This window comes from Carcharodon carcharias, chromosome 6, assembly GCF_017639515.1.
Source record: "Carcharodon carcharias isolate sCarCar2 chromosome 6, sCarCar2.pri, whole genome shotgun sequence".
NCBI lineage: Eukaryota > Metazoa > Chordata > Chondrichthyes > Lamniformes > Lamnidae > Carcharodon > Carcharodon carcharias.
This window is the reverse complement of record NC_054472.1, coordinates 143,821,419-143,844,697: the sequence shown is the minus strand read 5'-3', so window position 1 is coordinate 143,844,697 and position 23,279 is coordinate 143,821,419. Positions and strand designations below refer to the sequence as shown.

Below are 23,279 nucleotides of genomic sequence, written 5' to 3'. Positions count from 1 at the left end.
GAATCAAAGGATATTGAGTTTCTGGTGGATGGTGGAGTTGAAGTAGAAGATTAGCCATGGTTTTACTAAATGGCAGAGTTAGCTCAAAGAGTCTTTTTATCGTTGTAATGAAACTAGCTCTGGTGACCCCGCCACGGTCTTCCGCATGCGCAAACACACCATTCCATCGAACGGCGTGGGGCGACGATTGCTCACTGCGCACGCGCGCTGCCGGAACAATAAAGTTTGGTTTGTTGGCTTGCTCTTCTGTTTGTGTGAGAGCGCGAGCGCAGCGATGGCGGCGGCGGCGGTTGGAGCTTCGCGCAAGAAAGATGGAGGTCCTAACGTTAGGTTCTTGGAGTCGTCCGAAACAGTAGCGCAGTTCGATGGCCTGAGGTTGTGGCTGGGCAAAAACTACAAGAAAGTGAGTGGCCGAGACGAAACCAGAGCCGGAGAGACTGAACCGGCTTCATCTAGTGTCTTAGCTGCAAATGGCGGCCAAGGCCTCGGGGGTCAATGAAAGGGTGGGTGTGAGTTGCGGGTGGGAGGAAGAAAGAACCCCCTTCTCGGTCAGGATTAATGAAGGGTCTCGCTCATCTTTCACTGAATTTCCCGTGGGGCTGGCGTCAGGAGTTCATTGCTTTGTGTTGGGGCGGTAGGTGTTGGGGAAGCTTCCTTCAAAAATATTTGTAGTCTAATTTTATTCTTTGACACAAGGATTGTGAACCAGCATGGCTGTTTTCACACCTTAAGATGTTTTCCTTTGTGGCGCAAGTTCAGGGAATTTAATTTCTATCATTTCAGTTGCCTCTAATTTTGTTTGTTAAACATTTTTAAAACTTAAACTGGCAAAACTAAAGTCTTCAAGTCTAGAATATGCTGTCCAGAAGAACGTGGAATGCTGTGCTTTCTGTCTCCCGATCACTTTCTTTTTAACTTCATGTTTGAAGTAAATATGCGTTGATTATTGTGTTTACCGTGAGGAGTTGGGCCGGCAGTCGGGCTGACAAAGAGTAAAGGGAACTTGATCAATCTTGTATAACATGACACAATGAATCGTGCAGTTAGCAGGGCGGAAGCAAATGGTTCCATGTTGCCTGATTGGGTAACTGTAGCTCGAGTGGTGAACGAACGAATTTGTTTTTTTTCTACTGACGTCCAAATTAGTTTAAATATGCCAAAGCTTTTTGATATTGTACTGAGGGGTGCGGGGGCTATGACTGGCTTCAGTTTGAACGCAGTACTTTGGTGCTTTTTTTGTTACAAACTTTATTAGATTTAAAAGTGGTGAGTGTGCAATGGTATTTTAAAAAATTTGCTTAGAGGAATCATAATAGCAAAACCAAACCCAGCAGCCTGTGATTGTTTTTGTCTTAATAATTGCAAGATTCCAATTAAGGGAGCAATCAACTTGAATAACTTGGTTTGTTTTGCATTTGGTCACATGCCATAGTAATATGGCACATATGGCATAGTAATATATGCATATGACGCACACTATTGCTGTGGCATACCATCTGCAGGAAATTTTGGTGTTAATAACTTGAGCTGTAACTTGCACCATTCCAAAGGTTCCTGGCATCCACTGAGCAGCTCCATCATGGCTCTTCTCACAACAATGAAAATTTTGGATCAATGGCTGGCCCATGGCAACAATCAGTGGTTATGTCCAATGTCATTTGGAATGAGCCATTGTTGAGCTAACTTCCATGGAACAAAGGAATGCCAATTTAATTGGAGAAACTGGACAAGACACTGGCTTACTGAGCAAGTGTTAAGCTTAACTTAGTGGCAGTTGCATTCGGCAGAACAGCGACGAATTGAGATGTGTGTGTGGAAAGAAAAGCTAGCTGAACACACTGCAATGTAACAGAATTTTTTATCATTGCAAAATGAGGGCTGTAATGTCATGTTTATGTTATTGGACAAGTAACCCAGATAATGTTCAATTTCCAACAAGACGATTTGCAAACTTGAATTAAGCAGAAACTCTGGAAATAAAAGCTGCTTTCAGACAAAGTAGCCATGTAGTTGCTGGATGGTCATAAAAACCCACTGGTTCAATGGAGCTTCTTATTGAAAATTTTTAGCTGGTTTATATATGGCGCATGTGTGACTCTGGTTCTACAGGGCAAGCCACTCTGTTATGCCAACTAAGGATGGGCAGTTCTCCCACTTGGGGAAGGGGAAAGAAAATTGAAGCATTTGAATTTAAAAAAGAGAGACAATTGTTGTGTAGGATCACAGGATTTGAAATAAGTTCTAGGTATTTATAGATTGCTGTTCCTTGGCTGATTCTTCCATCATCCAGCTCTCACAAATGTGACTTTGAGTTTATGTCCAAATCATTAGCAAAACAAGTGGTCCTAGCTGGAGATTACTATATCATGGATTTTTAGCTTCTGATGTTTGGAATCACTTCATTGTCCAGTGGCTGAACAGTGAGTTTTGGTGTGAATCTGCTTTTGGAATCTGGCTTTTTGTTAACAAATGCTTCTTTCCATTATATTCTGGGCCTATGTGATGACGATAAGATTTTTTGACCATTCCAAGTTACAGGTTTTTTAACCAATTACTTTATAAGTAACATTAGTAATTTAAGCTGTCTAGTCTCAGATTAAACAGAATAAGTTAGGACATTGTAATGCCCATTTCTCGGGCAGAAGAAGTCATGTCTCACTCAACATGGGTGCCTGACTTCAGTCTGACTCCATGTTGGCATCCCTGGCAGCTGGTTTAAGCAGCTACTGGAATATGCTGGTAAGTGGCAGGGTGTCTATTTAAGAACCCAGGAATGTTCCGCTCCATCCTTTCTGGTTCCTCCTCAACCTAACCTGTAGTCCTGAAAGGGATTGCTGGAGTTACCTAATATAAAGACTGTTTTAAACTTCCTTTAATTTGTAGCAGAGGGAGTGGTTGTGTTGCTTCTGGCTCCACAATGTGATCTGGGCTGTTGCAGGGCCTGATTTTGCCTTCTCCATTTCTCAGGACCTCCCTGGTTGTCAAATTGGTCCAGGGGAAAAGGACAAGTTGCCCTTGTGGACCCAACATATGTCTGCAGTGTGGTGTAATTATTTCGAGGTCCAATTCTGAATGGCCCTTGTCCCTCTAGTGTTTGACATGCAAGTGTGATGGAAATGAACATAAAAGAATTTCTTCCCCACCCCAGTTTCATTAAAGGCATGTACTTCATTTTCCCCACAATGTATAGAATAAAAACATCAACCTGAAAAGTTAACACATGCATCCACAAATGCAGCCAGACCTGTTGAGTATTTCCACCATTTTCTGTTAATATTTGATTTCCAGCATCTGCAGTGTTTTGCTATTGTACATGATCAGAAGCAATTTTGATGGCTCTTGTTTCAGGTAAAAGTATCAAGAAGGGGCAGAGATTTTATTTTATTCCAGTTATTTGGAACATAACCATGAATATATTTTAATGTATTCACCTGCCCCATTATTTCTTTGTTTTTAAATGGCACAAATCCAGGATACTTGTGTGATTATTGACATAACTGTGGGGTGAAGATGCAATAATTTTGCTTGTCAGCAAGGATATTATTCAGAGCACTGCAAAAATCCAGGGCAATTATAGTGCAGTAAATATTGGTGTCACTCACTATAATTTTTTGGGAATTTTCATGTAAATTGATTGCTGTAACAAATCTCCAGGAAATTTTGCACTTTTTAAAAAGTACTTCATGTATAATCAATTTGTTTGCAGTGTAGTCAATGATAGGTACAACATGTTTGTGTTTAGTTGCACAGAAGTAAAATTCTGCGGATGGTAGAAATCTTAAAAAAAAACAGAAAATGCTGGAATATTCAGCAGGGTAGGCAGCATCTGGAGAGGAACAGAGTTAATGTTGTTAACCTGAAACTTTAACTCTTCTCTCTCCACAGATGCTGCCTGACCAGCTAAGTATTTCCAGCTTTTTCTCAATTTAATTTTATTTAGTGTAATTGGAGAGCTTTGGGTACAAAACATTTGTGAACTGTGAATGATTTATTCTTTACACCCATTGTGGGTTAGACACAGGGCTGCAGTGTTGGCAGTAACAAAGCACTTGCACAATAGGTTACCAACTTTGATGGGATGTAGAGGATAATAGTAAGGTTGCAATTTTACTCTTCACTGTTGCTCACTTTGGTGTTAAAACTTGAGGCCATTCCTAAATGAGCTCAGCAGGCAGTGTGTGGCTGTTGCCTTGAGCCACTGCATTCCTTGTGATTATTTCCACACAGTTGTGCCTTTGGGAATTGGCCATGATACTTCAGATTGGGATGATTTACCTTTTAAACTTTGAAAGATGAGCAAAAGACAAACTCCTGTCTCTTTGTGAAAGATTGTAATTATAAACTGTGTTTTAAATTACCTTGGATTTTGTCTGAATTTCTGGGTTAGATGCAGGTGATACTGTGTACTTTAACATGAATTTTGCATCTGAGAAAGGGCTGACATAATAGACTCGCCATTGAGAACTGAATCCTGGGACTCTCCTGAGGATCTGTGCTTCTCTGCTTTTTGGCTGCCGCAGGATCATCAATATCAAAATCATTGAATTACTCACAACGGAATACCCAACCTCTGACCTGTTTTACCCACAGTTTTAATATGACATTGTTGTTAATGATGGTAGGGGATTTAGCAGTTGTAATGACCTTGAATGTGAAGGGGAGATGTTTCGATGGTCTCTTATTGGAAATGGTTATTGCCTGGTACTTGTTTGGACATAAATCTCAGTGAGCACTTATCAGCTAAACCTAATATAAAAACGAAATGCTGCAAGAATTCAGCAGCCCTGACAGCATCTGTGGAGAGAGAACCAGAGTTAACGTTTCGGGTCTAATCTGACATTTTGGAACAGAAGTAGAAATGTGATGCGTTTTGTGCTGTTGAAAAAGGGGGAGGGGCAGGTGGAACAAAATGGAAGATTATGGATAGTTTAGAGGGTGGGGGAGATTAAATGACAAAGATGTCATGGAACATAGAACAAAGGGAATGGTAATAGCATTAAAATCTAAAGCTCTTAAAACCTAAATGTCTGGTCTGCTTGATGCATTAATTTGCTTATGATAAACTAGTGAATTTTAACATCATTTCACCTTTTCTCTTTCTGATCCTATTCGATTCTCTGGTATGGACTTTCTCAAGGGCCATTAGGAGATGGGCAACAAATGCTGACCTTGCTAGTGATGCTTGCGTCAAAGGAATGAATTAAAAAAAAATGCACACTTCAAACATTTGGAAACAGTGTCTCTGCCTACAAATTCCTCTCCAAGTCACATGCCATCTGGACTTGGAACTACATCACTGTTTCTTCACTGTCGCTGGGTCAAAATTCTAGAATTCCCTACCAAATGGCACTCTGGTGTAAAAATTACAGTTATTGAAAACTGCCACCTTCTTTCAGGCAGTTATGAATCGTCAATAAATATTGTCCTGCCAACAAAACACATGTTGCTTAGAAGAATAAATAAAAATTAAGTCCTGTTCGGAAGGGTATGTTACACCCTTAAGAGGTCCCTTGTTCCCCTCAATGATGCTGTTCTTTCTCTTCTCATACTGTTGACTCTGAAGTCTTTCAGGGGAGTATCCATGACCCCATCCTTTTCCTTCACAGCAGACTGCCCCAAATGACATCATCTGTAGACAAATGACCAACTTCCATACGTCGTCTTAGGTAAGCTTACAATTCCCAAACCCTTGCCTTTAAATCTTTTCAGGGCCTTGTCCCTCTAACTATCTGACCTACAGGCTGTCTCTGCCCCCTATCCCAAACACTCCGTGCAAAACAAGTGCTGGTATAGGTTTTAATAAATTGGTTTATTAAATGTCTGGGTTTTGTACTACTGGTACCACATGTATTCAGACTGACTGTGGGAAATGCTCACTTTAGTGGAGTTTTTCCAGTCACTGGTTCAGCAAATGTACCGATTTAATGAATCTCCAATTGATTGACAGCAATTTCGCGAAATTGGCACTAACATGACACTTCGCCTGATAGAACTCCTTGAATTCATCTTCCGTTTCTGCCTTCTCCTGCGACTGACTTGAAGCCACTTTGGTTCACTCTGAATTCTTCTGGAACCTTCAACAGTAACCGAAGTTTGATGTACAATCCAAAATTGTACTGTTGCATATTCAAAATCCAAAATGGCACTGTTGCATATTCATAGTTTTAAGTGTGAAATTGTCACAAACTCACCACTGAACTAGGCTGAAATCCTAGTGACAATCCTGTTGCCAAGAATGGCACAGCTCATGTCAAGGATAAGATCCAAATCATAAATATGTTTTTTTTTTAACCCTTTCATGACCAAAACTTTCAAGCAGTCTTTATTTTTCAGTTTGTACAGGCTGATTCACCTTCAAACAAAACATTGGCTGGTCTTGTGGTGCAACTGCTTCAGTTTCAGGAGGATGCATTTGGCAAGCATGTCAACAATCCTGCGTTAACTAAACTTCCAGTAAGTAATTTAAAATGCACAATCTATTTTGTCAGCTGTTATGTTTGTATAGATTAATTAGATGAGGACAAAATGGGATTAGACTTTCTATTTTGATTCGGGTGAATATGGAAAGTATGTGGGGAAAATGGCACCCATGATACCATGAGCCCAGTTTGAAACATTGTTCAAGAAGAAAGGTGAAAATTGATCTGTGCTGGGGAAGAAAACAACAATAACCTATATTCATATAGCACCTTTAACATGGTATGATGTCTCAAAGCACTTCACAGAAGCATTATGTAACCAATATTGACACTGAACCATGTAAGAAAATATTAGGACATCTGATGCAAAATTTGGTCTGAGTGCTAGGTTTTAAGGTATGCCTTAAGGGAGGAGAGAGAGGTAGAGAAGCTTGGGAAGGGGTCCAGGCAGCCGAAAGCATGGTGCCAGTGGTCAACTTGTTAAAATTCATTCAGCATGTGCAAGAAGCCAGAATGGGGTGAGTGCAGAGATCTGAGGGTGTAGAGTGGGAGGAATTTGAGAACGGTGATGAATATTTAAGAAGGGGGATGTTGCCAGATTGAATACCAGTGCAGGCCAGTAAGCAGAGGGTTGATGGGTGAACAGATTTTGCTGTAAGTTAGAAAATGGGTAGCAGAATTTTGGATGAGTTGAGGTATATGTCGGGTAAAATGGGAAGCTGTCCAGGAGAGAAATTGGACTAGTCAAGTTGCGAGGCATGGTGTTTCAAAAGCAGAAGAACTGATGCAGGGGTGGAGATGGGCATTGTTTTGGGGATTGAAGTAGGCAGTCTTGGTGATGGAGAGCTCACCTTTGGGTTAAATGGAGTGTCAACGTTTGTTGTATTTCCACATCTTTTTTGCACAAACTCACCAATCTCACATCTGTACTGGGAACTATATGTAGGTCTGGTCTGTTTTTTTAAGATCTCGCACAGGATGGCTTAGCAGACTGATCTACTTTATGGGTTCAGCAACTGTTCCTCACAAGGACAGCATAGCTGCAGCTCCTACATGTACACCCTGCTAGCTGCTAGTCACATGGTGCTCTACATCTTGCTATTTGCTCACTTGCATATTCCCTTAAAAGTGCAATCACAACAAATGTTATGATTGATCTGGTTGAGTCTCGGACAGTGACTAGAGAGAAACAGAGTTGGTGGCTAGGGAATAGTTTGTGGGAGGCATCGAAGACTGTGGCTTTAGCCTTCTGGGTAGTTAATTGGAAAAACTTTCTGCTCAGCCATGACAGGATGTCATACAAGCAATGTGACAAACCAGACAGTGGGCAAGTTGAGTTAGATGGCCAGATATGAATTCTGTCATCAGTGAACAAGCAGAACCTGACGTCCTGTTTCAGATCATGTCACAATCTGTCTCCATGACCTTGCGCCTAAGCCCTCTAAGTACATGTCCAATTCCGCTTTTGTAAGTTTTGATGGAATCTGGTTCTACCACACTTTGAGCTAGTTCGTTTGAGATTTTAATTTTTTTGTGTGAAGGAATTTCTCATTTTCCCCTCACTCTTCAGGCAGTTATTACAAATCTGTGATCTCCAGTTGCTGGCCAGAGGAAATAGTTTCTCCCTATTTGTTCTACCAAAACCCCATAATTTTGAATAGCTCGATAGGTCTCCACATAACTGATCTCCCTCATCTCTGGTGTCATCTTGGTAAATCTTTGCATCCTGTTTAGGGCCTTAACATTTTTAAAATGTTGTACCCAGAAATGTACACAATACTCCAGCTGAGGCCTAACCAGTGATTTGTCAAGGTTTAACATGACTTCCTGTTTTATTTTTGTCTTCAATATCCCCATTTTGAAAGCCCAAAACAAAGACATAGCCTGCGGGATTTATTTTGGTGGCTTCAAGACTATGACATCGGGACTAAAATGCTGTCCCATGTCTGCATTTTCCAGCAGCCTGACCAGCAGAACAATTGTCCTGGAGGTGTTCTCTTATGTGGTTGCTTCTGGATGGTACCTGGGCTCCTGATAATGCACATCAGAGGTTAACGCTGCTGACGTATGTCTGAAGACGTGAAGGTGCCTCAAGGTGAAGGCACCCTCATAATTAAGTATTTTAATGGTGTGGGGGAAGGTGGCAGCTTCTCGGATTGGAGGGAAACCCATAAAGTTTGGCAAAATTGCCCTATTTGGGGCCTTAATTTAAATTACCTGCCTCGATATGCACTGAAGGTGCACCACTTCCCAGGCACTGCCCTTAACGAAAATGTGTCAGAGAACTCTTCCAATATGGTTCCACCCTGTCTCTTCTTCCCCTGCCACTATGGGGACAGGAAAATTCAGCCCTTAATCTCAACAGGGCCTTGTTGAGACCACACCTGGAATTCTGTCCAGTTTTGATCTGACAGGAAATTCTGAAGGGCATCATAATTTTTTTTTATTCACTAGATGTGGGCATTGCTGGCTAGGCCAGCATTTATTGCCCATCACTAATTACGCTTGAGAAGGTGATGCAATAGCAGTTTGTTACAACTGAGTGGCTTGCTCAACCATTTCAGAGGGCATTTAGGAGTCAACCACGTTGCTGTGTGTCTGGAGTCACATGTAGGCCAGATCAGGTAAGGGCGGCAGATTTCCTTCCCTAATGGCATTAATGAACCAGATGGGTTTTTACAACAATTGACAATAGTTTCATGGTTATCATTAGACTTCTAATTCCAGATTTTTATTGGATTCAAATTCCACCATCTGCTGTGGTAGGATTCAAACCAGCTGCCCCAGAGCATTACTCTGGGTCTCTAGATTATTACTAGTCTAGTGACAATACTACTGCCAGTGCTGATAGTTGAACTTGGAGAACTGATCTGTGGAAAGTGGATTTGAACCTTGGCACTTTTCTCTCAAACTAAAGGGAGAGGAGAGAAATGATAGAAAGCCATGAAGGTCTTAATAAATTCAAATTAACCATTTCATATTCAAAATTCTAGAGGCATAGAGTCAAGATGAAGAAAACTGAAGTAAATAAGCGATTGGGACAGTATTATTTTAGCTACATGATCAATCTGAGCAATAAACTGCTGATGTAGGTAGGGGAACTGAATTTTCTTTTTTGAGGGGATTTCAGAAACACCGCAGCACTTGGCAAGCAGCAAGCTTTGCTCACAAATTGCAATCGATTGACCCCATCATCTACAAAAAGAGAATTACCTGGAAAAACTCAGCAGGTCTGGCAGCATCGGCGGAGAAGAAAAGAGTTGACGTTTCGAGTCCTCATGACCCTTCGACAGAACTTGAGAGCTCAAGTTCTGTCGAAGGGTCATGAGGACTCGAAACGTCAACTCTTTTCTTCTCCGCTGAAGCTGCCAGACCTGCTGAGTTTTTCCAGGTAATTCTGTTTTTGTTTTGAAATTCCAGCATCCGCAGTTTTTTTGTTTTTATGGTTTGACCTCATCGTCTACTTGGAGACAAGTCTCTTGGGGTGTACGTGAGCAATGTGCTTTGAGGCAGGACAGCAACTGGAAATCTCAATCAGACTGTAACCCCAGAGGAGCATTCAATGAAACTAACCCTACCTGTGATCACTTAACAAAACAGAGGTATCCTCGAGCTGGATGACCTTGCAGATGGATGATGTTTCCCCCTGTTAAATGTGTTATTGGGGCATGTTGTTAAAAACTCTCTGAAGAACTGTACATGACCAGTATTGAAATTTTGTTTTTTTTAAATATAGGCAAAATGCTTCCTTGATTTCAAGGCTGGGGGACCCTTGGGTCATATCCTAGGTGCTGCTTACAAATTCAAGAGTGAACAGGGATGGTAAGTCAGCTAAGAATTTATGCTCAAATTGATGACTGAGGAGTAGATTTGGGGTAGTTGTACAATTTTGCAATAACCTGGGTAAGTGAGACTATTTTTGTCTGTTTCTTCACAGGAGTATTTTCACTATGTTAAAGTGCTAAATTTTCATTTTAAAAAAATTGAAAAAAGCCAACCTGTAAATCATTGTGAATGAAATTTTTTTTATTCTTTCATGGGATGTGGGTGTCACTGGCATTTTGATCCCTTGACAGTGAAGGAGTGAGAATTTGCAGGTGGTGGTGTTCCCATGCATCTACTGATGGTAGAGTAGATTCTAGGTAGTAGAGTTCATGGGTTTGGAAGGTGCTTTCGAAGGAGCCTTGGTGAATTGCTGCAAAGCATCTTGTAGACAGTACACAGTGTTGCCATTGTATTGGTGAAGGAAAGAGTGGTTAAGCTGGCTGAGATGCCAATCAAGTGGGCTACTTTGGACTGGACGGCGTTGAGCTTCTTGAGCGTTGTTGGAGCTGCACTATCCAGGCAAGTGGAGAGTATTCCATCACACTCCTAACTTGTGCCTGGTAGATGGGGAGTCAGGATGTGAGTTACACATCTCAGAATTCCCAGCCTTTGACCTGCTTTTAGAACCATAGTATTTATATGTCTGGTCTGGTTCAGATTTTGGTTATTGGGAGCCCCCAGGATGTTGATAGTGGGGGGGATTCAACAATGGTATTGCCATTCAATGTGAAGGGCAGATAGTTGGGTTATCTTTGATGGTCGTTGCTGGTAACTTGTGAGGCATGTATGTTACTTGCATTCAGACTTAGTCTTATTTATTTAGTTGACCTGCTGTGAAATGTTCAAGTTCAAAGTCTCATCCCAGCATTGGCATTTCTGCTTTTCTTAATGTTTTAAACAGCAAGCAGTGTGATGGTTGGCTGATGATCTCTCCAGAAAAATGAGCAGCTGTCTGCAGTGAGAAGGGCACTTGCTTTTAATACTTGTTTCTACTTTATAGATGCCATTATTAAGTTGTGTTATGATAGTCGAGGTATGTGATGCAGGTTGTGGTTGGAAGAAATAGAAGCGTGGCCAATCATTTGGATCGCTGACCAAATGGGCATTATCTTCTGACACTGGTTTCTTGTTCACAGTTGGTTGTTCCTCCTGGAAAATACTCCCAAGTGGTGCTTTAATATTTGTGGACAAGCTCATATTAGCTTGTACTTTTTTACAGAAAACTTTGGGACATAGGTGTAATACTAAGTTTTGCTGATAGCTGATCTTGGCCCTATGGTTGATTACCTGATCTCAGTCATGGTTGCAGGAAGAGTATTGCACTTGACTTTGATATGTTATTGTCACTACCCAACATGGGTACAGGTTCAATTTAGCTGGTTTCCCTGCAAACTTGCTGTTAGGAAGAAGAATGTGTTAGATAAGATACCAGCTGAATCAGCTTGTTATGAGGAGGAAGTTTTTGAAACAAGGAGGGTATAACTTGCTTCTACAACATGACTGATCATAGCTGGCAATTTAAACCAAAACTTGTGCCTGTAGCATGTCCCACTGTCCTTTGCAGTCTATGAATTACTTTTCACCATTTTGGAGGTAAGAGTTTATGCCTTGCAAGATCCCATAAACAGTAATGAGTTCAATAACTAGTTACTGTTTTCCATTCATGAATAGCCAATTACTATTAGAATACAAAACTATTTGGTAGAGAAATATGGGAACCTATCATTTCATTGCCAAAAGAGAATATTTCTCTCTACTTTCCCCACTATTCTGAAGAAATGTAACTTCTTGGTAGAGTGTGGTTTCTTGAGCACTGGACCAGTCAGGAGTGTGAAAGAATACTTTTCACTTGGCTGGATGGGTGCAGCTTCACAACATTCCTGAAACGCAGCACAATCCAAAACAAATTAGTTGGCTTGATCAATACCCCATCCGCTGGCTTAACATCCATTCTCTCCACAATCTGTACACCATGATTTTAGTGCATACTATCCACAGATGTACTGCCACAACTTGCGAAGGCTTCTTTGGCAGGATATCCTAGGGCGGTAGCTTCTTCCACGAGAAGGATAAATGTAGCAAGAGCTTCGGAGTATCATGAACTCCAAGGTGCATTCTCATTGGCTCAAATTCTTAACTCTCCACCAAACAGCATTATGGGATTACTATATCCACTCTTGACAGCAGTGGTTCAAGAAGGTGGCTCATCACCGTTTTCTTAAGGGCAACAAAAACGGAAAATAAATGCCAGTGATCAAACCCAACACATGTAGATCCTGAGAATTATTTTTTTTAAACTGTGTGGTGTGTGTGTGTGTGTCTGTGTGTGTGTCAGGTGATCAGAGGCAGCCAGTGTACACTTCTTGCAGGAATATAATGCTTGACAAATCTGATTGAATTTTTTGGAAAAAGTGACAAGTTGTGGACAGGAGTGTCCATGGATGATGTTTATATGGCTTTTGAGAAGGCATTTGATGAACTTCCTGACAGACGATCAGCTCAAGTTGAAGCTCATGGAATCGAAGGCAAATTATTGACCTGGCTCGTAAATTGTCTGAATGCAAGAAGACAGTAGAAGTAGTGGCTAAGTACTCTAATTGGCAGGGTGAGAGTTGTAGTGCTCTGCAAGGATATTTAACTGTTCACTGTAATCATTAAGACTTGGTTAATGGGATAGAAAACCACATAACCAAATATGCAAAGTCACACAGGCAGTATTGTAAGCAACCTGGTTGGAAGCATAACATTACATTGCAATGTTGATAGATTGTGACTGGGCAAAAATGTGGCAAATGCATTTCCTTGTAGGTAAATGTGAGGTCATCCACTTCAGACCTAAAACACAACAGAGTACTTTCTAAATGTAGAAAAGCTCAAAATAGTCCAGAGTCCAAAGAGACTTGTGATTTCAGGTATATGGATAACTGAAATGTCACGGACATACAGAAAACAATGAAGATGTCAAATGGAATGCTGGCCTTTATATCTACAGGATTAGAATGTAAGGGAATAGAAGTCATACTTGGACTCTTAGAGTGTCAGTGGGTATGAGGACAATGAAGGAGTATGGTGTTGAGATAGAGCATCAGCCATGATATTGAATGGTGGATTAGGCTCGAAGGGCTGAATGACCCACTCCTGCTCCTATTTTCCATGTTTCAGTTATACAAGGCCCTGGTTAAATCACACTTGGTCTATTGTAGGTTCTGGGCACCACACCAGAGGAAGGATGTGTTGGCCTTAAGGCAGTGCAATGTTAATTTATTAGAATGAGACTTGGACTCCCCAGAGTTTAAGCTTCAAGAAGTGATTTAACAAACTAGGGTTGTATTCCTGGGAAGTTAGAAGGTCAGGGATGATGATTCCAGTTTTCAACATGTTAGGGAAACACATTTCCTATTGATGTTCACTATCTGTGACTCAAATTAGGAACAGAGGGGTAGGACATTTAGCTCTTTGAGCCTGTTCTGCCATTCATTGAAATCATGGCTAATCTGTGGCCTTTGCCTTAATACCTTTGGTTAACAAAATCAACTTATCTCACTTATAATTGCATTACAACTAAGAGACTGCTGCACTTCTATCACCCTTTGCGTGAAGAAGTGTTGCTAATTTCACTCCAGACAAGCCTAGCTCTAAATTTTAGATTGACCCCTGTCCTCGAGTCCCCAACTATCATAAATAGTTTTTCCCAATCTACTGTATGTGTTCTTAAATATGAAGCAAATTCTAAATTTGAGCGAATACAATCCTAGTTTGTGTAATTATGTTATCATTCTAGTAGGTTTATGCTGCACTCCCTCCATAGCCTATATATCCTTTCCACCTGCAGAATCCATCCAGAATAGATTATAGTACAGAAATAATGATGATAAATAAAAGAAACACTTGCAGTTAGCTTGCTCATTTGATAAGGTAAATAAATGTAGGCTATGATTTAGAGGCTGGTGGAGTTTCACAACTGATTGCCATTAGTATCTTGCCATTGTTTCTTCACCTGTTGTTGACAAATGTCTGTTTTCAAGTGAGTTAGTGACATGGTGATGGGGAAAATGAGGTTTTTTTTGGTTTTATTCTTTGTGATTGTGTGGCTTATCTATTTAATGAGTAACTAACATTTTTAATTTGAGGTAAAATCAACAGCATCAGGAGTTGGTATATATGACTGATGTGCACAAAGATAGAATTACTGCTTTAATTCTAATCTAATGAGTATTCTAAGACATTGCTCCCTTCTTTTTAGGAGAAGATTTGACTTGCAAAATCCCTCCAGAATGGATCGTAATGTAGAAATGTTTATGACTATAGAAAAGACACTGGTGCAGGTATGTGGCTTACTTGACGTTATGGTAAAATCAGTATGCAGTCTTTGAACTTTCAACCTTCTCAGTCAGAAGAAGGCTTGCTGCTTTGGTAAGATGCTCTCTTCTGATTCTAGAAGGTTGCTTGCTTAAAGTCTGCATCAGGATTCGAGCACAAAATTGAGGTTAGTACTGCAATAATAAGGAAATGCTGCTTTGCTGGAGCTGCTATCTTATGACTGCAATGTTAAACATGGGTGCAATGTCTATGCTTTTGTATTTCAGGTTCATGTCTAGGCTTTATGCTAGTCTAAGCAGAGTTCTCCTTCATCCTTGGTTAACGTGCCCCACCTCAAACAATACTTGACCAACAATTTTGTCATTTCAGCAGTCTTGACAGTATCGCTTGATTGGAGCTTGAGAGGCTTAAACAACTGGAGCAATATATTTTTTTTTAACTTGAATAAAACCCCATCTGTGGACTTGTTTTGCTTCATACTGGTGGTTGCACTAAGCTTCAATTGCATGTTTATATATATTTTTTCCTGCTGATTTCCCTGCTGGTATCATCCCTCCTGTAGTGGTTGTTTGCAGGAAATGGCTCAAAAAATAACCCAAGTCATGTATGATCATTGATGACAATCCATAGATCCTGAGCTCTCTGGGATGTAATTTCCCAGTCAGCATCAGCTATCACTTGACATCCACTTATTTATTTGGAGTTTACTGGATAGCAATAACTAGATGTTGAGCTGTATCTGATTTAGCCTATGTATATAGGGGAGTTAGGATGGATGGGTGCATTAGGTCTTTCCTTTATTTTAAGTGGCAGTTCAGATGTTCTGCTTATGTTGACGTGGTGTTTGGAAACTAGAGACAACAGAAATGTTGTCTGTTTGAATGTTGTAGTACTGCCTCAGGATAAAATATTTCTTTTGCAGAACAACTGTTTAGCAAGACCCATGATCTACCTCCTGCCTGACCTTGACCCAAAGATGGCAAATAAATGTAAAGACATTGTTAAAAGGCATCAGGTATGCATATTTTGAATCCTGAAGCTTTCTGATTTATTAAGCTTGCACATGCTCCCTGTGTTATGATTTTTCTTGTACGTTGTGATACTGAGCATTGACAGTCCTGGAGTCTCACCAAAAAGCAATATGTTATATTGTAATTGACAGTGTACATGTCCTTTTACTATGTTGCAATGTGTATTTTGCTCACTTTTGTCTTTAAACTGTGCTTGCAGTTTTTTTTTAAAAAGGCAAGTGCTTGAAGCCTTTAAATCCTTCATGACATATTTCTTCTGCCCTGACTTCATTGTTATCTTAAATGTGCTGAAGGGTTTATGGGTTTTTGTTTCTTGAGTTTTTGATTAAAAATAAATGGTGGGATGTTATTTTATCACCTGCTTGTAGTATTTTTTTTAAAGCCAGGAGAACACTGAAGAGCCTTGCACTTCTAATTGCCTTTATTTTGCACGGATTTGACTGCTAAATGTGATCAAGTTCTCGTATTTTCCCCCCTTGTGTTCCTGATAATTGGCAGAACTCCTCTGTGGCTGGCTACTTTGTGTGGAAAATAAAAATTGGAAACTATTGGGGTGTACAGATGCCTTCTAAGCTTTTCAATTCTGTTGTCCTCTGTATTTCCTTGCCTTCAGTGTGCTATGACTGGGTTGAAGTTCCACTCCAGGACTTGAATGGACAAATCTAGGCTGACACTCCAGTGGAGTACTGTGGAAGTGCTGCCCTGTCCGAGATGCCATCCTTTGGATGAGATGTTAAGCCGAGGCCCCATCTGCTCTCTTGGTGGATGTAAAAATCTCATGACACTATTTCAAAGAATAGCAGGGAAGTTATATCTGTTTTCCTGGCCAATATCTATCCCCCAATTAACATCAATTTAAACAGGAAAAAGTAACTAAAGCTAGTATTGTTCCTTGAGAGACTGATCTGGAGAATTAATAATAAATGGAAATGGTGGAGATGTTGAACAAGTTACTTTGTGTCTGCCTTCACTGTAGAAGACTTAGATACTTCCTAAAAATACTTGTAAAGCAAGAGGTGAAAGGGAGTGAGAAACTTATAAACCACTGCCAGGGTAAAGCTGCTGGGAAAACTATTAGAGCTTGAAGCTCACAATTCCCCACCATCAGATGGCCTACATCCCAGGGTATTAAAAGAAATGGCTGTAGAGATAGTAGAGGCATAGGTTATAATCTTCCAAAATTCCTTAGATTCTGGAATGGTCCCAGTGGATTGGAAAATACCAAACTTAATGCCTTACTCAGGAAAGAAGGGAGACGGAAAGCAGCAAATTATAGGCCAGATAGACTAACATCTGTCATAGGGTTTAGCAAGATAATTAAATCATAATGGGATCAGATAGAGTTGGCATAGTTGAGAAAGGGAACTAGTGTTCAACTAGAGTTTTTTTTGAGGAAGTAACAAGCAAGGTGGATAAAGGGGAGCCTCAAGATGTGGTGTACTTGGATTTCCAAAAGGCGTCTGATAAGGTGCCATATCAAAGGTTACTACACATGGACTTGAATGGGCAAATCTAGGCTGACACTCCAGTGGAGCACTGAGGAAGTGCTGCATCTTTTAGATGAGACGCTAAACCGAGGCTCCGAAGGGGTAACGTATTAGCATGGATAAAGGATTGGTTAGCCACCAGGAAGCAAAGCATAGAGATAAATGAGTCTCAGTCAGGATGGCAAGCTGTAACCAGTGGAGTGTCACAGGGATCCGTGCTGGGGCGTCAACTATTTGTGATCAACATCCATGACTTGGATGTAGGGAACGAATGTATGGTAGCTACATTTGCCAATGACACCAAGATAAGTTGGAGAGGGAAGTTGTCAAGAGGTGGTAAAACGTATACAAAGGCATATAGATTAAGTGAGTGGGGGAATAAAAGTTGGCAGATGGACTTTCATGTGGGAAAATGTGAACTTGTCCACTTTGGCAACAAAAATAAGAAATCAGTATACTATTTAAAGAAGAGATTGCAGAATTCGATTGCACAGAGCGATCTGGGTGCCCTGGTATGTGAATCACAAAAAGTTAGTATGCAGATGCAGCAAGTGATTAGGAAGGCAAATGGAATGTTGGCATTTATTGTAAGAGGAATGGAATATACAAGCAGTATATTTTAATGCAGCTGCTTGGGGCCTTGGTAGACTACATCTGGAGTGCTGTTCACAGTTTGGGTCTCCTTATTTGAAAAAAGATATAATTACATTAGAAGAAATTCAGAAAAGGCTCACGACTCATTCTGGGATGAAGAGCTGATCTTATGAAGAAAGGTTGAACAGGTTAGCTCTATACCCATTGGAGTTTTAAGAATGAGGTGATCTTCCTTAAACATATAAGATCCTAAGGGGATTTGATTAGGTGGATACCCTATCCACTTTACTTTTGGGGGCGGGTGAGAGATGATAATTAAGGAATGCAGTTTAAGAATAAGGGCTTTTAAGATGGAGATGAGAAATTTTATCTCTGGTAGTTAGTCTTTGTAAGTCGAGGCTGGGCCATTGCATTTATTCAAGGCAGGATAAGAGACAATTTTGATTGACAGGGAAGTCGAGGGATATGGGGGGCACACAGGTAAGGAGTTGAGGCCACAGCCAGATCAGTTATTGCAGAGCAGGCTTAAAAGAGCCAAATTGCCACCACCTGCATCTAAATCCTATGTTTCTTTATCTCAAAACGGCCAATCTTGTCATTTTCACATTGCGGTATTTGGGAGCATGCTGTCTGCAAATTGGCTACTGCATTCCCTACATTTGTCACTTGTGAAGTGCCTGGGCGAGACAGCGCTTTGAGATATTTGGTAATTGTGAAAAGGGCCATGGAAATGCCAGTCTTTTTTCATGTATTTCCATTTGGGAGCAATGTCATGTCACATTGCATCTGCCAGGAACGCATTTATTTGTATATTAAGTTTGGAAGGTTCTGTGCAGTTTCTGTTCTGCCTGCAGGTGGTGGTGTGGTCAGTAATTTCAACTATGAACATGTGACATTGTGTGCCAGTGCATACAGTCTGGCCATAAAAACATCAATATCCTGTCCATGGGTTGGAGCTGATACAGATATTTTGCAGAAAGAAAGTGACTTACAACTGCAGAAATGGAAACTGTTGCAGTTACTTACGAGGCAGGATCATTAGATAAACAAAAATCTATCATAACTAAAGTGCAAAAATGTACAACTGAAACTATCCCATTGCCTGCAAGGATACTGGAAGTTGTAATTCAACCTTTTTAGGCTCCAGTATTCTGGTGAAACTGCAGTGCTTGCTTTCCCAAGCCAGCATGTTCCCTGAGGTTTGGTGCCCATAAATGCATTGAGTACTCCAGCTAAGCTCTGGTAAAGACTCTTGGACAGATAAGTGCAGCATTCGTTCCTCCCCTTGTGTATTCTTGCCCCCTTGATACGAAGGCTAATATTCAATTTGCTTTTTGTACCTGTGCAAATGGAAACCAGTTGCTTTGCCAAAGTTCGATCACTCTCCACTTCAGAAAATAACATAATACACACAAAGGAATTTAGAGCAGGAGTAGGCCATTCGGCTTCTTGAGCCTGCTTGGCTTTCTAAACTCGAATGGATACAGGCCCAACCAATAAAACTTCTCATAAGATAATAACCCCTTCATCCCAGGAATCAGTTGAGTGAACTTTCTCTGAACTGCTTCAAATGCAATTATATCCTTAAATAAGGAGACCCTTATACTAGAGTTTGTACCAATATTCCCTCATTCTGCACTCATCGCTTAACTTCAAACAAGGTGCTCGATTTGCTTTTAATTTGCCCTGGGCCCCTTATATATTTCCAAGATCCTCTGTTGTTCACTACCTTTCAAGGCTGGAGCATGCTAAGCAATTGTAACCTTCATTGGACGCAGGACTGCCCCAGTGTTCTCCTTTGCACCCTGCCTTTATTGAGCAGTGGGATCAACCGCATATGTAACCCAACCAGAGTCATGTCTTGAAGGATTTGCAAACACAACTTTGGGGATATTGTTAATTTGCTGATTTTTGGAAGGGGTACTTAAGCAATTGGTATCATGCAAGATTTTTGCACTACTAATTATAATCTCTGCTTTTCTCACTCAGGGAACGATTACAGAAGACAAATCGAAAGGCTCCCATATAATTTATCCTATTCCCAGCTCTCTGGATGAAGGTAAGCAAAGGTGTGATGGCACCAAAATTCCTCCCAATGTCAATCAAACTTTGTAGATCTGTTCTGGTACTTAGCCATAACTATACTTACACAACATTTGCATATCTGCATTTTCTCTCTGAAATGAAGGGTTTTCAGTTGTTCCTTGGTTTAGGAGATATTAAAAGATAAATTTGCTGAGCTCTTCCGATCTGTGTATATTTCTCTTTCTGTAATGTTTCTTAAATTATTTTCTGTTGCAGAGGAGTGGTTGAGACCTGTTATGAAGCGAGAAAAGCAAGTCCTGGTCCATTGGGGAATGTTCCCAGACAGGTATTTCAGTGAGACCGTTAAAATGGCTGGCAAGTAAGGAGCATAGAATCATAGAATTTTACATTTCTGCAGAAGGATGTTCAGCCCTTCATAGCCATGCTGTTTGAGCCATCTTGCCACTTTGTCATTCATCTGCCCTTTCCCCATATATCTTTTTAAATTTTTCCCCAAAATATTTTGCAACTTCTCATTTTTAAAGCTCTTAAGAATTCTGTTTCGAAATATTTTTGCTATATGATTGTGTCTTTATTTCTCTGTACTTTGATAAAATAATAAATGTCTGACTCTGGAGGGCATCACTGCAGTAAGTAATCTGACCTGCATCTGCCTGCACATGTTCACTGGATAATAGATGAGTATGATTATTTGGTCCATTTTAATTTGTCCATCCAAAATGCCACCACCTCATATTGCGACGTTCAGTGCTTAACTGATTTACTTTTGTCCACTAAACTGCTTTAGCTGGGAGCCCATTCCCTATGTTTGTCAGTATGAAGTATTTTTTAGTATCCATCATATATTTACTTTCTTGTTTGAGCCTATGTCACCTTATTCCAATTTAATAAGTATTCCCATTTAATTTAACATTATCTGAAAACTTGCTTGTGATTGCTCTTCCTTCTCAGCCACTGGTCTTCTCCCAGTCCCATCTTTTATCCACTATTAAAGGTTGGCCGTCCTCACAGTAGAATGGCCACCTGGTCCATATGGAACGTGCGCTAGATGACTGAGGGAAGTAAGATGTGAAGTTGCAGTGGATTTGACTACAATATTCCAACCCTGCTTGGTAATGGGGGTGCAGCCAGAGGATTGCAAATGTAACCCATTTTGTATATTTAAAAAAGAAAGGCATAAAACCAGCAATTATAGAGTGGTGAACTTTGGTGGTGATGGAAAAGCTTGGGAGATGACAAGATTGGTGAACTGCTATGTGAAATTATGATGTGGCTGCATTAACTGATAAATGGCTCAACTAAAGCCAGAAAAAAGCCCTCTATATTCCTGGCTGCCAACTATTCAGGAATGACACAAGGAAAAAGAGGCATGTGGAACAGTTGATTTAAGGAGAGTACAGTTTTAAATAAGCGATATTAGATGGCCAAAGGACTAAATCAATTTATTTTTGAGTTGATAAATGGGAGCGGGGAGCAATTACACCAGGAGTCTTTTTTTAACTCCGCTCCAGTGAGCTGACAGTAGATTAGGACCCTTAGCCAATTTCGTAAACACGCTGTCCCTTAAATCATATGGGCTTTGATTTCATTGAAAAGTCCATTATGTGGTACTTTGACAAATACCTTATGAAAATCTACATCTTTCTCCAAGCTTTCTGAAACATACTCCCAAATCTCTCAGGACTTAATTTATTAACCTATGCTTTTTAAAATGCCAATCAGTTTTGATCCAGATTGTAGAATCATAAACTTTTAGCAGATGCAGCAGTCATTTGGTTCATTGCACCTTTGCTGCCTCTTTGAAAGAACAGTTGTGTGTCGTCCTACAGCCTTGCTTTTGATCCATAACTCCCTCTGTTTTTACCCTCAATTATCTGTCTAACTCCATTCAAGAATTATTTATGCAATCAGTTGTTGTTGTCCTGAGATGCTTTGTTGGGGTAGCGTAGAGGAAGCTTTACTCTGCATCTGCCTGCTACCTGTAGTGCAAACTATGCGCCATTCATCAGGATAAACCTTTCTCTGTTCAATTTGTGGGCAATTCACTGATGTATTCTTATCCTTTGCATTTTTTATAAAAAACACAATGGGATATTAATTTTTTGTTTGTTAGTTATGACACTTGGATGCCTGCCAGTGAAATTGAAGCTGAAATTGAGGAGCCACCAATCCCTGAAAGGCCGTGGAAGGTAAGTGAAATGTCTTTGTGCAAAACAAATTACATCATTGTAGAAGAATTACTTACAGCTTAACAAATGGAAAAAGATCAATATCCACAACTAGTAAAGTGTAAAACTACATAAGGAATCAAGTTCTGCCAGCGACAATCATTGACACACCGTTAAAAGTCCACACAGATATGGTTTGATTAAAAAGTAGTTAGTTGGATGTGACGTCCTTAATGTAATTAAAATGCTGCTTGATGAAATTATTTTCTACATTACTCTTTTCTCAGTAGATTCAAAGGCCCTGATGCGGTTCATCGACAATGAACTGCTGTTAAGTAGGAAAGTGCAGCAGCCATTTATGTAATCCCATAAACTGCAATCAAGTTAAGGACTAATTACTCTGATTTTGGTGGTTATGGAGGAAAGTTTGTTGGCTCAGACGCGAAGCTCTATTCTTTGAGTAGTGACTTTGGGATCTTTTAATCTCAACTCAACAGACAGACGGTATTGTTCAATATTTTCTGGGATTGGCAGGACTTTGTACAATGCAGCAGTCTGTTATTATTGTCATTCCCGTTGATTATGTGCTCATCTTGGACCCATAACCATTATCCTGGAGGCAAAAGTGCTGTCAATTAAATGGATGACAAGTAGGAGAGGAATCCTGTAAAGGCAGTCCCTTGGAGATGAAACAAATTGGCAGGATTGATAATTTTAAATGCTGAATAGCAATTGAAGATAGATAATTGCTCAGTCATATGGGATGCAGGTGATAGGCTGTTGTGTTACTGTTACGGGTAGCCTAGAAATCCAGAGATGGAAACAAGGGGAGATGGTGGGAGATTTGATTCCAGCAAAAACAAAAATAAAAATACTTGGCGAAACTCAGCAGGTCTGACAGCATCTGTGGAGAGGTATATAGTTAACGTTTCGAGTCTGCATAACTCTTCAACAGCAGGTTCTGTTGAAGAGTCATACGGACTCAAAATGTTGACCGTATTCCTCTCCGCAGATGCTGTCAGACCTGCTGAGTTTTTTCAGGTATTTTTGTTTTTGTTTTAGATCTCCAGCATCCGCAGTTTTTTTGCTTTTATCTTGATGTGATTCTGGAGCTGGCTATACCACTGGATCTGGTACCTGAGGTAACAAGGGGTCAATCAAAACCTTTGTTTGGAAACGTCACTCTGAAAAACATGAGAGTGTAATATGGATTGCAACCAGATTCAGCTGGAGAGAAAGGAGGAGCTGCTTGGAATCTTTTCATAATTATGAGCTTCAAGTTGAACACTGGCACTAACTGGAATTGCTGGGATATGACAAAATACTGCGTCAAAGGAGCAGATTGTGAAGATCAACCACAATGCTGCCTTTGTAAGGCATGAGCCACGT

General features: G+C 40.4%; 1 protein-coding gene across 4 annotated transcripts in view; it reads left to right on the top strand.

Annotated features, from left to right (window-relative positions):
- The first annotated feature begins 251 nt into the window (after positions 1 to 251).
- Positions 252 to 23,279, top strand: part of smarcc1a (SWI/SNF related, matrix associated, actin dependent regulator of chromatin, subfamily c, member 1a) — a 223,774-nt gene continuing 200,746 nt past the window's right edge. For 3 of the 4 annotated variants that reach the window (XM_041189167.1, XM_041189168.1, XM_041189166.1), the window contains exons 1-8: positions 252 to 403; positions 6,334 to 6,453; positions 10,156 to 10,241; positions 14,488 to 14,569; positions 15,487 to 15,579; positions 19,666 to 19,735; positions 19,978 to 20,047; positions 21,836 to 21,911. In XM_041189167.1, coding sequence (XP_041045101.1) covers positions 275 to 403; positions 6,334 to 6,453; positions 10,156 to 10,241; positions 14,488 to 14,569; positions 15,487 to 15,579; positions 19,666 to 19,735; positions 19,978 to 20,047; positions 21,836 to 21,911 — 726 coding nt within the window. In that variant the 5' untranslated portion in view covers positions 252 to 274. Of the gene's footprint in view, positions 404 to 5,606; positions 5,667 to 6,333; positions 6,454 to 10,155; positions 10,242 to 14,487; positions 14,570 to 15,486; positions 15,580 to 19,665; positions 19,736 to 19,977; positions 20,048 to 21,835; positions 21,912 to 23,279 lie in introns of all 4 variants that reach the window. The other variant, XM_041189169.1, reaches the window with a different exon arrangement.